Source organism: Mytilus californianus, unplaced genomic scaffold, assembly GCF_021869535.1.
Source record: "Mytilus californianus isolate M0D057914Y unplaced genomic scaffold, xbMytCali1.0.p SCAF_3, whole genome shotgun sequence".
In the NCBI taxonomy this organism is placed as follows: Eukaryota; Metazoa; Mollusca; class Bivalvia; order Mytilida; family Mytilidae; genus Mytilus; species Mytilus californianus.
The window spans coordinates 70,307,921-70,321,079 of NW_026262679.1; the positions used below are offsets into that span (position 1 = coordinate 70,307,921).

Here is a 13,159-nt window from a genome sequence, read left to right on the forward strand (position 1 = left end):
AAAGTTATTAAGTATCAAAGATTTATCATTTAGGGAGCTACCATTTGATTTTTATGCAAGGGGGGGGGGGGGGGGGGGGGGTATTTTGTCCTGCATTTTTTTTAGTTGTAATCTCTGTCCTGCCTTTTTATTTTTCACTCTATTCGGTCCTGCATTTTTTTTATTAGTTTATCCTGACTGTTTTTAATAAATTGTCACCCTGCCTTTTTTTTTTTGCAAAGTTGCTCATCCTGCCTTTTTTTAACTCAAAACTCCTGTCCGGCCTTTTTTTCAAATTTCATCCTAGCCCCCATAATACTCAAACGGTAGCTGCCTTACAAGATTCTCAGATAAATGGAATAAATGGCAAATTTTCTGTCAAACTCTATACATTATTTTGATCTTCGTTATTGCATCAACACCATACGTATATCAAAAATAAACTTGCCACAAGCTTTAAGGGCACGTAGACGTAAAACATTTTGCTGACTAAACGAAGAAGTTTCTTTTAGCTCATTTCGCATGGATAAAATGGTTACGATGTAAACAAACTTAAACACGCCTTCAAACTTTGTACGAGGATTTAGAAAAATTAATAAAAGTATAACATACCTGCATAAGCTGAGCCATATGCGTTGTGTATGAAACCATTTGAAAGAGCTGAAAAATAAATGTTTAAAAGTTTTACATGCTATCAAATTTATAAGATTCATAGACGTATCATAACTTCGGGGTTTATTCTACGTTTGTTTTTTTAATGTTTTTATTTTAGATGTTTTATGGGGCTTTAATTACTATTTTTGTCACTCTATTTGATTCGTTTGCTTCGCATAGTTCCTAAAACTCGGGTGTAATACTAAAGAGTAGTTACCTGATGTTACCTCTTGCATTTTGTAGGACAAAATATTCATTTTGATGCTGTTTTGGACAATTTTATTTTTTTTACAGTTAGTACCTGTCCAGAATGTTTATTTCCAAAATCACCTAAAGGGTGATTGCCGAATAAAAATATGGTAACTTATGTCTTTTTTTCCGATCGGTAGTAAACTCCTTGCCAAAGTGGGGCGTTAGTTCGGCTATGCGGGATGTACAAGTACTCGGCCACGTCCGGTCAGAATGGGAACATTAATCCGATGCCTCGTGGAGAGAGAGTGTCACTCTCTATGCATGTTAAGAACCTTTGAAACAACTCGTTCAGGGGTCCGGAGGTGTCCTATTGCCAGACAAATTTCTGTCCCTATCCAATATACTCATTTTGCAATGGCAGTCTAAATTTCCCCGACGGCCTCTATCACACAACATACCTATTGCATTTATAGCTAATTTGTTCTCGTCCTAAACATGCACGAACTATTTGCCACTGGACGTTAAGCCAACAACAATCTATCAATCCAACATATTCATAATCCTTGTTTCGCCTATTGTTGTGCTGTTTTAGTCTGCGTAAAAATCGTGACATCTTTAGAATTTCAAAATTCTCAAAATCATTAGAACGGTTTTCTCAAGATACCGACCATTCATCTTCGTGCGACAAACTATTTTTTTTATAAATTTGATAAAAAACAAGCACTATTTTCCAATAACATACAGGAGAACATTATTACCGTTTTAGGACCGTTTGAAAGTCGTGAGCACCAGTTTACAAGTCGTGCGCAACAGTTTTTGAAAGTTGTTCGCATCAGTTTTTAATTGTGGTGCGCACGATTTTTCAAACTAGTGCGCACTTGATTATATCTTCGGCAACCGAAAATATTTGTATTTACATGGCACTTAAGGGCTCCTTACATAATGACATATTCACTTTCCCGATAAAATACAAAATAAGTAAAATATAAATACAAAATGAAAACAACACTATAAAAACCTCATGTGTCCGAATTGTATCTCTGGACCTAACCGCACAAGGAACGCCAAAAGCCCAAAACCTGAAAGTTGGATGCACATATACCGAACCACGTTAAGAGGCATACGATCAAATGGATTATAATAGTACAAAGGCAAATAAATGTAAAACTGTAATGTAGATAAAATGTTATACAAAGTCAGCACCTAGAACCTACAAGTCAAGACCATACTGCATTATGTGTTAAGTAGACTCTGAATATTTATCTATTAGGTCTTGGTACTTTCCAAAGAACTTTTTGAAAAAAGGACTAGACGTTCTTTCACAAAACCCTGGCTCATTATTTTTTTGCTCAAGCACTGAAAACGTTTTACAAACTCTGAGTAGCAGCTGCAGTATGACTTAAGAAATGTATACTCCTTACGCAGATGAAGTTGGTAAATCACTCGTAAGGTTGCATGGGAAACTTTATATTTTCAAAATTGAAATCATCTCGTTTGTCATAGACTCTGGGATTGAGATGACCGTTGTAGTCAAATTCGGAGTATATGTCTAAAAATGAGGCAGAGGAAGCTGTATATGTGGTGTCTATAATCTCTAGTTCATGACTATAAATGGGACCCAATCAGAAAAGTTTATATTGCTAATGGAAAGAACATATTCAGTTCACCTGTAGGTAAATTTAAATGATATAGCTTCTTTTATCTAGCACTTACGAAAACAATTTACGTACGCATTAATATATTTCCAGGGGAAGAACATCAGACTCCCTATCGCTTCACTAATTCGTGGATGAATTTAGCATTGTATATACATAGATATTTACTTTTCGACAATTTACGCTCCTGGAAGTCTTATTATCTTGGATGCCTAGTTACATCTAGCATTGCTTCTCAAATGAAAACAGGTCTAAATATAAGTATATATATATATATATATATTTATCACCTAAAAAAGGAAAGCATTGATTTACGTTCTTAGTAAGTAATTACACGCTTCAATTAATTACAAGGATATGAATTGGTAAAAGAAATTTTGTTTTCTGATCAGCAAGTCTGGTCACGCCTTGTCTTTCACGATCAAAAGAATGCATTGAATGATCTTTCACGATCAGTTTTGATTAAAAATCAACAAAATTATACTTTTTCAAAAATAAAATGAACTTAGCAATAACATTCTTTTATTTTACTGGACTAAAGATTAAGTTTCAAATATATATGATATATTGGAATGTGACCATTATAGATACAAAACGTGATTTTTTTCTTAATGATTCTCATAGGATTGCGTGTCGCCTTCTATGTTTTCTTGAAAAGAAATACTGCATTTTTTCTTTAACTTAGTTCACAGTATTTTTTTATTTTGGCATGGAGCATTTGATTGGATGAAGTTATAGTTGTTACTTTTCAATTTTACGATTCGCAAACAAAAAACAACTGATGATAACGAGAGAAAGAATGTTATCGATTCGGAAAATAAATATAATATTTTCATTACGAGTTTCCGTTTATTGTTTTCAGTAGAAATCAAAACCATTGTTCAAAGAAACAACCGTTAGATTTGCCATTTTTGTTCAAACAATCAACCCAAGTGTTCGACAACTAAGACTAAAAGTTATGTCATAGTTCCAGTCGACAGTGACATACTATTCAGTTATTTAATAAACTAATACTTCTATATAAATGATTAACTTGAGCAATAAATGTTCCTTTTCATTTTCAGTTTTGATCAAATTTAAGGTTTAAATCTGATTTTGATTGTCAGTCAAATATTTGTATGCCCCCGCAACTGAAAGTTGGGGGGGGGGGGGGGCATATTATTTATCCCTGTCCGTCCGTCTGTTCGTCCCATTATGGGTGTGTAGTTATTCCAGATAACTCCTCCTACAATTTGAATGCTAGGAAGTTTTCACTTTGCTGGCTGTTTGTACATATATTGAAGGTGTGCATGTGGTCAGGGTTTTGATTTTTGTTAATACTTGCTCTCAACTAAAAGTAAATTATTTTTTGGAAACAAGATTTTTTTTTATTCCAAATCGTTCTAAAAGGTTTTTGTCTTTCATGTGTAGATTTTTCAGGATTGCACAAAATTTCAAATGCACATTTTTAAAAAATATTTTGAACTTATAATTGGTTTTAAAGCATATTTATTATACGATTTCATTATAAGACCAGTGTTTTAGCATTACTTTTTTTTTAAAATTCAAACTTAAAGACTACTAGTAACTTTGAATCTTATTATTTAGGAAATTTGCTGTTTTACATGGTGTAATAACGCTATACAATCTCATTTAAAAATTTAACAGTTTAATCTTTAATGATGATATAGCCAGCATCATTGGCCTCTTGTCTGAAACCTGAACACTATGAAATCCGGTTGAAAAATTGGAATTTTTACAATTTTCTTTTCAAATCTATCCTGAACGGAAAACGGATACGTTCCTGATGGTCATATGGATTCTTACATTGGTACCAGTGGATTATCGGATTTATCCAATCGAGATAGTTAAATTATAAAGATTGGATAAATACGATAGTCCATAAGTAACTATATAGAATATGTTTCATTGATGATTATCAAATACATTTTTATTTTTGATAAACGAAAATCCCCTTCGAGTGCCTTTCACATTCCGGATATTTACATCATACAAATATAAAGATTTCAATTTCTCTAAAACCTGTTAGGACATTTCGATTAATATAGAGAGCTGGTAAAGGTTAGGACCTTTTAATTAAGCCAATCATCTACTGAGATCATAGGCAACCACATGTTGATTATATTTATTTTAAACAATGGGTCCGTAAAGAGTTAAATTGCATAAGAATTAGAGAAATATAGGTTCTACCACTGCATCGAGTGTGATACGATATTTTTTCATTGGAGACAAGTTAAATTTTCAAATTTAAAACGCGAGGCTTGACGAGCTCTTTAAATATTTAAATTTTAACTGTCAAGAGTCGAGAAATAACGTATTACACGAGATTTGGTGGTATAATCTGTTTCTCTAAGGACTTTCAGACGATATGCAGACACACGTAATCCTTATAATCAAATGATCTGCAAGAACATGAGTTCTTTCTATGAAACGTCATCAGACATGTTGCCTTTTTTCGTGACATCACAGTAGGAAATTTAGAGAAAAGCCATAAAAGTTGACGTCATTATTAAATTTTGACCAAAGAAGAACTTAGATTAAACGGACCATACGTTGATTGAATAATGATAATGAACAGGTCAGGAACAGGATAAATAGGTTAAGAATTAGAGAAATATAGATTCAACCACTGCAACAAGTGTGTTACGATATTTCTACACTCGAGACAGTTAAATTTAAATATTCAAAGCGCAAGGCTTGCAGAGCTTTTTAGATAATTAAAATTTAATGTTGAGAGTAGAGAAATATCGTAATATAAGAGTTATAGTGGAATCTGTTTCTCTAATGATTTTATCCTTCTTTTTCAAAGATTTGCAGAAATTTGTGTTCTTTATATGTGACGTCATCAGACACGGTCGCCTTTCATTACGTCATAATAGGAAATTCAGAAGAAATTAAGAAAATCTGACGTCAAAATTAAATTTCGACCAATCATTCGCCGATAACAGATATTTCACTAGTGAGGAGAATATATATTTTTTTCACAATTGGTTGGGAAATGTGAAAATAGTGAGAAAAAAAAGGAGAAATGTTTTTATACAATTTATATTTGACGTCATTATATATATATAGAATTAATATACATTGTCTCGAAATATAAAATTATTTAAGGAATGACTGTAATATTTTTTTCTGTCTATGAAGAAATAACATAAAAAATGTGGTGCACACTGAATAACTCGCGTAGCGGGTTATTTAAAAGTTTGCATCACATTTTTAGGTTATTTCGGATAGACAGAAACACTATTTTAGTCATTTCTTATAATTTAATTCTAAATTCCATTTTTTGGAGTAAATTATGAAAAAAACGTTGATGACGTCACGGTCACATGACAAAATTATGTCTATGAGCTGATAGCCAAAAAAACACTCAGCCAATCAGAAGACGTGTTACATCCAAAATCAATTTATTTATAATAATCTTTATTTACCAAAGTCATAAAAACTATAGGCATGCTACATATAAACTGAACATTTGAAGGTGGTGTGAAACATATTACAACATGTCAGATCTTAATTTGAAAATTACATAGCAGACAAACGTACATATTAGTTTTATATATTTATACATAGATGGTTTTCTCCAATAGTAAGGTTTATTAAAATAAACTCTATGACCTTGATATGTGTGATATTTTAAATTCAAATGTAACTCATACTCAAGTTCATCCCTTCAAAATCTAGAGTCTATTTCTTCTAGAAATTGAAGAATAGGGTCCATTTTCTTTAGCTAAATTATGAATACTAAGTCTTATTTTGATGATACATGTTTTGTAAATAACTGGAACTGGTTTACATAAGAAAGATTGTATAAAAAAATTTGGATCATATATCTATAACTTGGAACATGTAACTAACGTACTCAGTTTGCTGTCAAAATCAACAGGTGCTTTTCAATTATCAAGTAAAAAGCACTGGAAAGTTTATGTTCTATAAAATAACATTGATTATCCCATATATCACCTTAACCTATATTAAGCAGCTCATTTACAATTCAGGATATATCAGCTGGTTCCTAAGAAGTAGTTAAACTTAAGGTAAAATATCTAGAAAGCTGTGAAATTGAAGAAAAAAAATGGTTGATTGTAAAAGGTTTTGAATTGGTTGTCTGACACCTTTAAAGGTAACATTTTTTTCTCCTATTGCCGTATAATGTTTTTGACCCGTCCGTCCGTCCGTTTGTCCGTCAATCCGCCCATCAGTCCTATTCTTGTCATCGCAACTCCACTCAAACCACACAACAGAATTTCATGAAACTTTGTAGATAATCAGAACATACTATGTAGATGTGCATATCGACAGGAAATTAAGATTCATTTTTTTCTGGGAGTCATGCCCCTTTGATCTTAGAATTTTGGCCTACATATTTGTCATCGCATCTCTTCTGAAACCACACAACAAAATTTCAGGAAACTTGATAGATAATCAGGACATAATATGTGGATGTGCATATCGATAGGAAATAACAAATCTCTTTACTAGGAGTTATGCCCATTTGATCTTAGGGCTACATATACTAATGCAACAGTTTGTCACATCGCAACTCCTCTGAAACCACACCAACAGATTTTTTTTGAAACTTTGTAGTTAATGAGGACATGATATGTAGATGTGCATATCCACAAGAATTTTTTGTCAGTTGACTTCTCTAGAAGTTATAAGTCTTTGACCTTAGGAATATGTTAGATTTTGTTTGCCCTGTGGCAAGGTTGGAGGTAGGGGTATTTGAGCGTGCTCACAAAAGTTCTTTAATTAAAAAAAAATAATCTTATAATATGTGCATGAAAACGATGAAGACGGATACGACAGCATTGTTGTTAATCTGCTTTTATATGATTTTGAATAATATGTAAATTCATTTCGTTTCTTATCGTACAATTTCTTTTAAAATCTATGACGGCTGAGCGTTAAACTCAAAACCATTTTAATGATGCAAACAAACAAAGAATTTTAAAATGATTTTGCGGTTTTAAACTCACGCAATCCTGTGGGAAATTATTCCAGATCTGAGGTACAAAAAGCACACATCTCGCAAGACTAAACGAAGAACGATTTAGGATTTTAAAATCAGGTTTTCTCAACTGTAATGAGGACTAAAAAATGACATGGAATGGTAGGAATATTTTTTTAATTGTTTTATTGTCATATCCTGTGATGATACGCTAAACAAAACTTTAGGAAATTGTATGCTCCTATATAATACGTTAAAAAACTTGTACACTGAAACTAGAATTATGCGAAACTACTTTTTAAATACTTGAATGCAAGATTTAGGATTCAATATTTTTGATCTTTAGATTGATCTCCTACTTTGAATAGGACTATACTCTCTATCATTTTATATAAAAAGTTAACTTCAGTCATCTGTGTTGATCTTAGGTAAGAAAAGAAACCTGCTGTTACATTTAATGTTACATTTAGAATATCGCAAGAAATTTGGATTATTCAAGAAACGTCCTGATTCACATTAACCAAGTACTCTTTACTCGAAACAGATTTGTATTCAAAGCAAAAAGTGATCAATTTCCCCTTTATTCATTTAAAGGCTCAAAATCTAAAAGTTGTCAAATTCTACTGGAAATTGAATATTAAAATGTATACATCTTAAGCTTAAAATATTCTAAAACAATTTTATATATTCCCTTCAAATAAAAAAAAATATTGCTCAACGAGTGCTGTGCAAGCAATCTGGACTGAACTAAGTGTTTATGGTTATGCTTTGAAATCATGTTGTAATTGCACAAACATTTGAGAATGCTGTCCTTTGCAGAATATCAAAGTTCACCTCGTGAATAGTAGTACTCGACCCGGGACAATATTCCTAAATTATAGTGTAATTATCCTATATAATGTAATACTTACATACAATTATTAGATATTTCAGACACTTTTAAATTACTTATAAAATAATATATTACTTTTCGTTGCCTGGCTGTTACGTTTAAACAAACAAAATTTTAATTCTGATGAAGGCTACATTCAGATGCTAGAACGATAAAGACCAATAAAGCCTGACCTATGGAATCTGATGAGATTTTGTTTGCCCTGTGGCAAGGTTGGAGGTAGGGGTATTTGAACGTGCTCACAAAAGTTCTTTGATTTTTATAAAAAATCTTACAATATATGCATGAAAACGATGAAGACGGATACGACAGCATGTTGTTAATCTGCTTTTGTATAATTTTAAATAATATGTAAATTCATTTCGTTTCTTATCGTACAATTTCTTATAAAATCTATTCCAATGAAGGCTACATTCAGATGTTAGAACGATCAGGACCAATTAAAAGCCTGACCTAGTGAACAAATTCACATAATGAAGTGATAATAATGATGATAGAAAAAAGGAACTTAGAACAAAAAAAGTATTTAAAGGGAAGTTATTGAAGATAGTTTCCCACTCCATTTTCCCTTGAAGTTTGTTTTTATTCTGTTTTAGAACTTATAAGATTGTAGAATGTCTTATAAATAAAGACCACATTTCTAAGCGAATAAAATCCCTAGCCCAAGTGAATCTTTTCAAATTGACACATGATTACGACAGTATTACACACTTATTTGATAAGACTCAAAATTATTAAGCGCATATTAGATTATCCTCACAGAAGGGTTATATAAAACATGTAACTGGTAATTCTTAAGCGTGTTTTTCTAATTATGAGCCGGCGAAAACGTGCAATCATGATAAGCGAGGTTAGGTAATTAATAATTAACCATGCGAGTTTTGTTTCTGTTTGAGACTCACGGAAGGTACACATTTTAAAGTTTTTGTTTGAAAAAAAACATTTTTTTTGTACAACACCGTTTAAAAATTAGATTTTTTTTCAAATTAATTAATATCAATCAACCAAAATGGGTTCAATGGGTATATGGACAATAAAAACAATTAGCTTACCAAAGACGTCACAAGAAAATATGCACAGGAGGCACAGATTTAATTTGATTCCCTCCATGGTGCAGCTTCAGCACCTTGACCAGAATCACAATGATTTCCCTATTTATACCAACGCTTTATTTCAAATTAAGTTACTTAAAATAATTCATCCATTTTTTTCCTTTAAAGTTGTAACATTCAAACGGGGAAATAATTTAACAGCAAACAAACTTGTAATAACCAGCCAAGTACAAAATTTTGATTCGTTTAATGGGAAATAAAATAACAACCTTAATCTGATTAAAAATAAATGTTATTCAGTGGGTGTTTTAGAGCAGTCTTTGGCTAATCTTTAATTAAATATATATTAGTTTTTTTCCTTATGTAGGACATATATTTGTTTATATTTTGAAAGTGCTTCACGTGAGTTATTTTAAAAAAATGAAAATATTCTCTAAGTATCAAGCGACAATACCAGTTTACATTATTTTTAGCATATCTGGACCAAAGTGACAGTACTGCCATCATAAGATAACCGAACGTTCGGTAACTTTTCTTCCAAATATTTTGTGACAGATGTGTGACACTGTATTTATATAATAGTAACAATGAGCAATTTCGGCGTTTGTCAGAAGTATACACCCAGAATTGTCGTTTTTGAGGGCTTTAGCCAGAGGGAAAACAACTGTGACCAGTTGACAATTCTGACTGGATGTCCACCGATTAAGATGGCCGTAATTGTGTTCATAAACTGAACAAATCCTTCTATAACTAGAGAAAACCATACAAGGCAACCAGGAATGTGATAAATATCAGACATCTTTAGCATAAGAAATTTCATTAAAACGAAAAGAAGATTTACGGTTCCAATTTTACTGCACCAGATGCGCACAATAACTCTCTCTTCATCGATTTTTCGATACCAAAATAGTCGAAAATCAACAACAACAAAAAAACAACACAAAAACAGTATCCTGTTGTATGTGATTTCGTCGTTTTTCGGTTTATCCCTAAAATTTGTCATTGTCTCGTCGATTCTCCCTTTCAGCTGCTCCCTTTTGTATATTCAGCATCATTTTAAGGGCCTAAAATAACCAAAAAGGTCCAAAATGAAAATGAAATAACATTTTACAAATTGGTGAATCCGATTTACTTTAATCTTGAACCATCAAACGCCAAAATTATAAAGCAAAGGATGAATAAATAACAGAATACGTGTTTAAACGTGATGTATTGCGACAAAAACCGGATTAATATGGCTTTAAAAAGGAATTTTAATAACAGGCTCAATTAAAATTATAATTTGTATGTAATATCCATAAAATCCACACAAGTGAAAACTGCAACCAAAACAATTGTAATATAGCTGGTTACTAGGCATTTGTTTACCTTAGATTTAAATTTCTCAAGGGTGTCTCCTTCGAGGTCCGCTCTCCTAGTGAAAAAGAAAAGGTACTTGATTGTCACTTGCTTGCCGACGGTGGAAAACGAACGTTGAAATGACATGTGTGAAGTGAAAAAACGTAGACCATAGAGCTAAAGCTGGGCGTTTAATCCAAGCAACTTTCGATTGGTGCAAGCTACCGGGTTGTTCGGAAATTGTAATTTTCCTTAGGGAATGGTTGCAGTATATATTGCAAATCCTTGACAAATGGCAAAAGTGCAAAATCTTACTAACTGCGATTGCAAAAATTGTATGAAAGAATATCATTATTGACATTATTCAATCTGATTGAAATGCAGATCCTGTGTCCAAGCTTTTCTTACAAGGATCTAAAAACGCTCCTTTCTACTTTCTGTTTTATAGACCTTCCGGGATCATCTTTCGTCGAATTAATACACATATTAAAAACTTTGAAGGATGAAATTTCATTTGCTGAAGTTATAATTACCAGAAGAGAAATTAGAAAGGAGTGTTGTTAGATGCTTGTAAGCAAAGCTTGGACACAAGATCTGTATTTCAATCAGATTGGAATTTATGAATGCGAGTTTTTATTATTGCAAATCTGTCGCACTTTTGCATTAACAAAGACAGGAATTCTCGGTGTTACAGAGACATAATATGTGTCTGAGGTTTATTCTCCAATATTTTATATTGTGGTTTGTAAGTTCGAGTCTCGGTTCTTGGATTCAAATACCAGTAGTGTATAGAATGAATTTGATAACAGCGTGGACATGGACACATGGTAATTAGATGATATTGTGTCGTTCACTGGCTGTCGACAACAAAGTCTTCGCGCAATTACAATACGTAAGGGGCCTCTCAATTGGGATATACATAATTACTATCTTTACACATGTCCATTCATAAAATAAAAGTTTGTGCATGAAAGTTTATAGGAATTTGTTTTGAATATATTTATATACTCACAACAAAAAGTTTCTTTTGACAGAATGAGTATATTCAGAGTTGATATCACCAAGTAATCGAGTAAAAAACGTTATGTTTTTCTTACACAAACGTTCTGTGGCTCATTAAGAAAATAAGACCACATTTATTCGTACAAGTTGATGTAGTAACCTACGATCAACTTTCATACTAAGATTATTTTTGTTGGTAATAAGAACCCCGGACCTTCATAAAAAATCATATAGTCCTCTGGGCTGCATAATTTTTTGCACGGAACAAATTTGAATTCCCATCGAAGACTCCAACGATCAGATTTTCGTGAACATTTAAATATCATTCTAACAAAAAATTACTCGTGAAAATATCAAATAGCATATGAATCCGGTCTTGTGTGTAAAATTTACGTTGATTGGAGTCAGAGTAGCTTTTGTGGAAACATTGATAATTATTTTAGATTTTGTTATAAATGAACACGTATAACAAAAGTTACGGGATCTTTATTCTTTTACTACAAATTAAGCAGGTATTTTCAATGAATTTGGTCTTACTCAATTATTTGCAATTTAGTCACCTGTAACACGAGATAATGTACAGGTTATTATGTAAAAATAACAGTAACAGTGTAATAATAACCGTCAAACTGGGTGCACTCGTTTAATAATTTTAGTATAAAAGGGGTTGTGAACGTATTTAATTCATGGATAGATACTGAAACACAAATTAAAAAAAATTAGGTACAATTTTAAATTAAATTGCTGTGATCCGTCCATTCGTTTTTCAAATCAACAGAACAGCTGCATTTAATAGGTCGGGTACATTTCCTTATACGGGAATGTATTATTTAGCATAAGTATGCCCTCGTCAATGCATGTATTAGTGTTTGTTTACAAATATTTTTTTTTTATTTTGGCGATTGACCAATCCATTGAATGATTTGCAATGCATGATGGACTACTTGTCTATAACTGACACACTACTTAATTTTTCACTAATTGCCAGAAAAGAATTTTTTTCTCTCGATTACATGGTGATATCACCTCTGAATATACTCATTCTTTCAAAAGAAACTTTTTGCTGTGAGTATATAAATATATTCAAAAAAAATTTCTATAAACTTTCATGCAAAAAAAATAATTTGATGAATGGACATGTGTAAAATAGTAATTGTGTATGTCCCCATTTAGAGGCCCCTGACATACTGTAATTGCATGAAGTCTTTGTTGTCGACAGCCAGTGAACGACACGATATCATTTGAATATCAGGTGTCCATGTCCATACTGTTATGAAATTCATTCTAGTTTGAAACATAAGTTGGGACTTCAAAGCCAGTTACAGGATAAATTAAAGCATTAGTAATAGATTTGACTTTCGAGTTCAAGGTTAATGTATGTGTTTAATTTTGTTGCAATAAAGCTAATTATTAATATTAAAATGGCATACCAGGTGAGCGATTC

At 32.1% G+C, this 13,159-nt stretch overlaps 1 protein-coding gene across 6 annotated transcripts in view; it reads right to left on the reverse strand.

The window, feature by feature from the left end:
* LOC127734987 (adhesive plaque matrix protein-like) overlaps positions 1 to 9,470 on the reverse strand; it is a 37,339-nt gene extending 27,869 nt beyond the window's left edge. For all 6 annotated transcript variants that reach the window (XM_052245046.1, XM_052245045.1, XM_052245044.1 and 3 more), the window contains exons 1-2: positions 9,376 to 9,470; positions 592 to 639 (exon numbers count right to left, since the gene is read on the reverse strand). In XM_052245046.1, coding sequence (XP_052101006.1) covers positions 592 to 639; positions 9,376 to 9,433 — 106 coding nt within the window. In that variant the 5' untranslated portion in view covers positions 9,434 to 9,470. The remainder of the gene's footprint in view (positions 1 to 591; positions 640 to 9,375) is intronic.
* Positions 9,471 to 13,159: the final 3,689 nt, after the last annotated feature.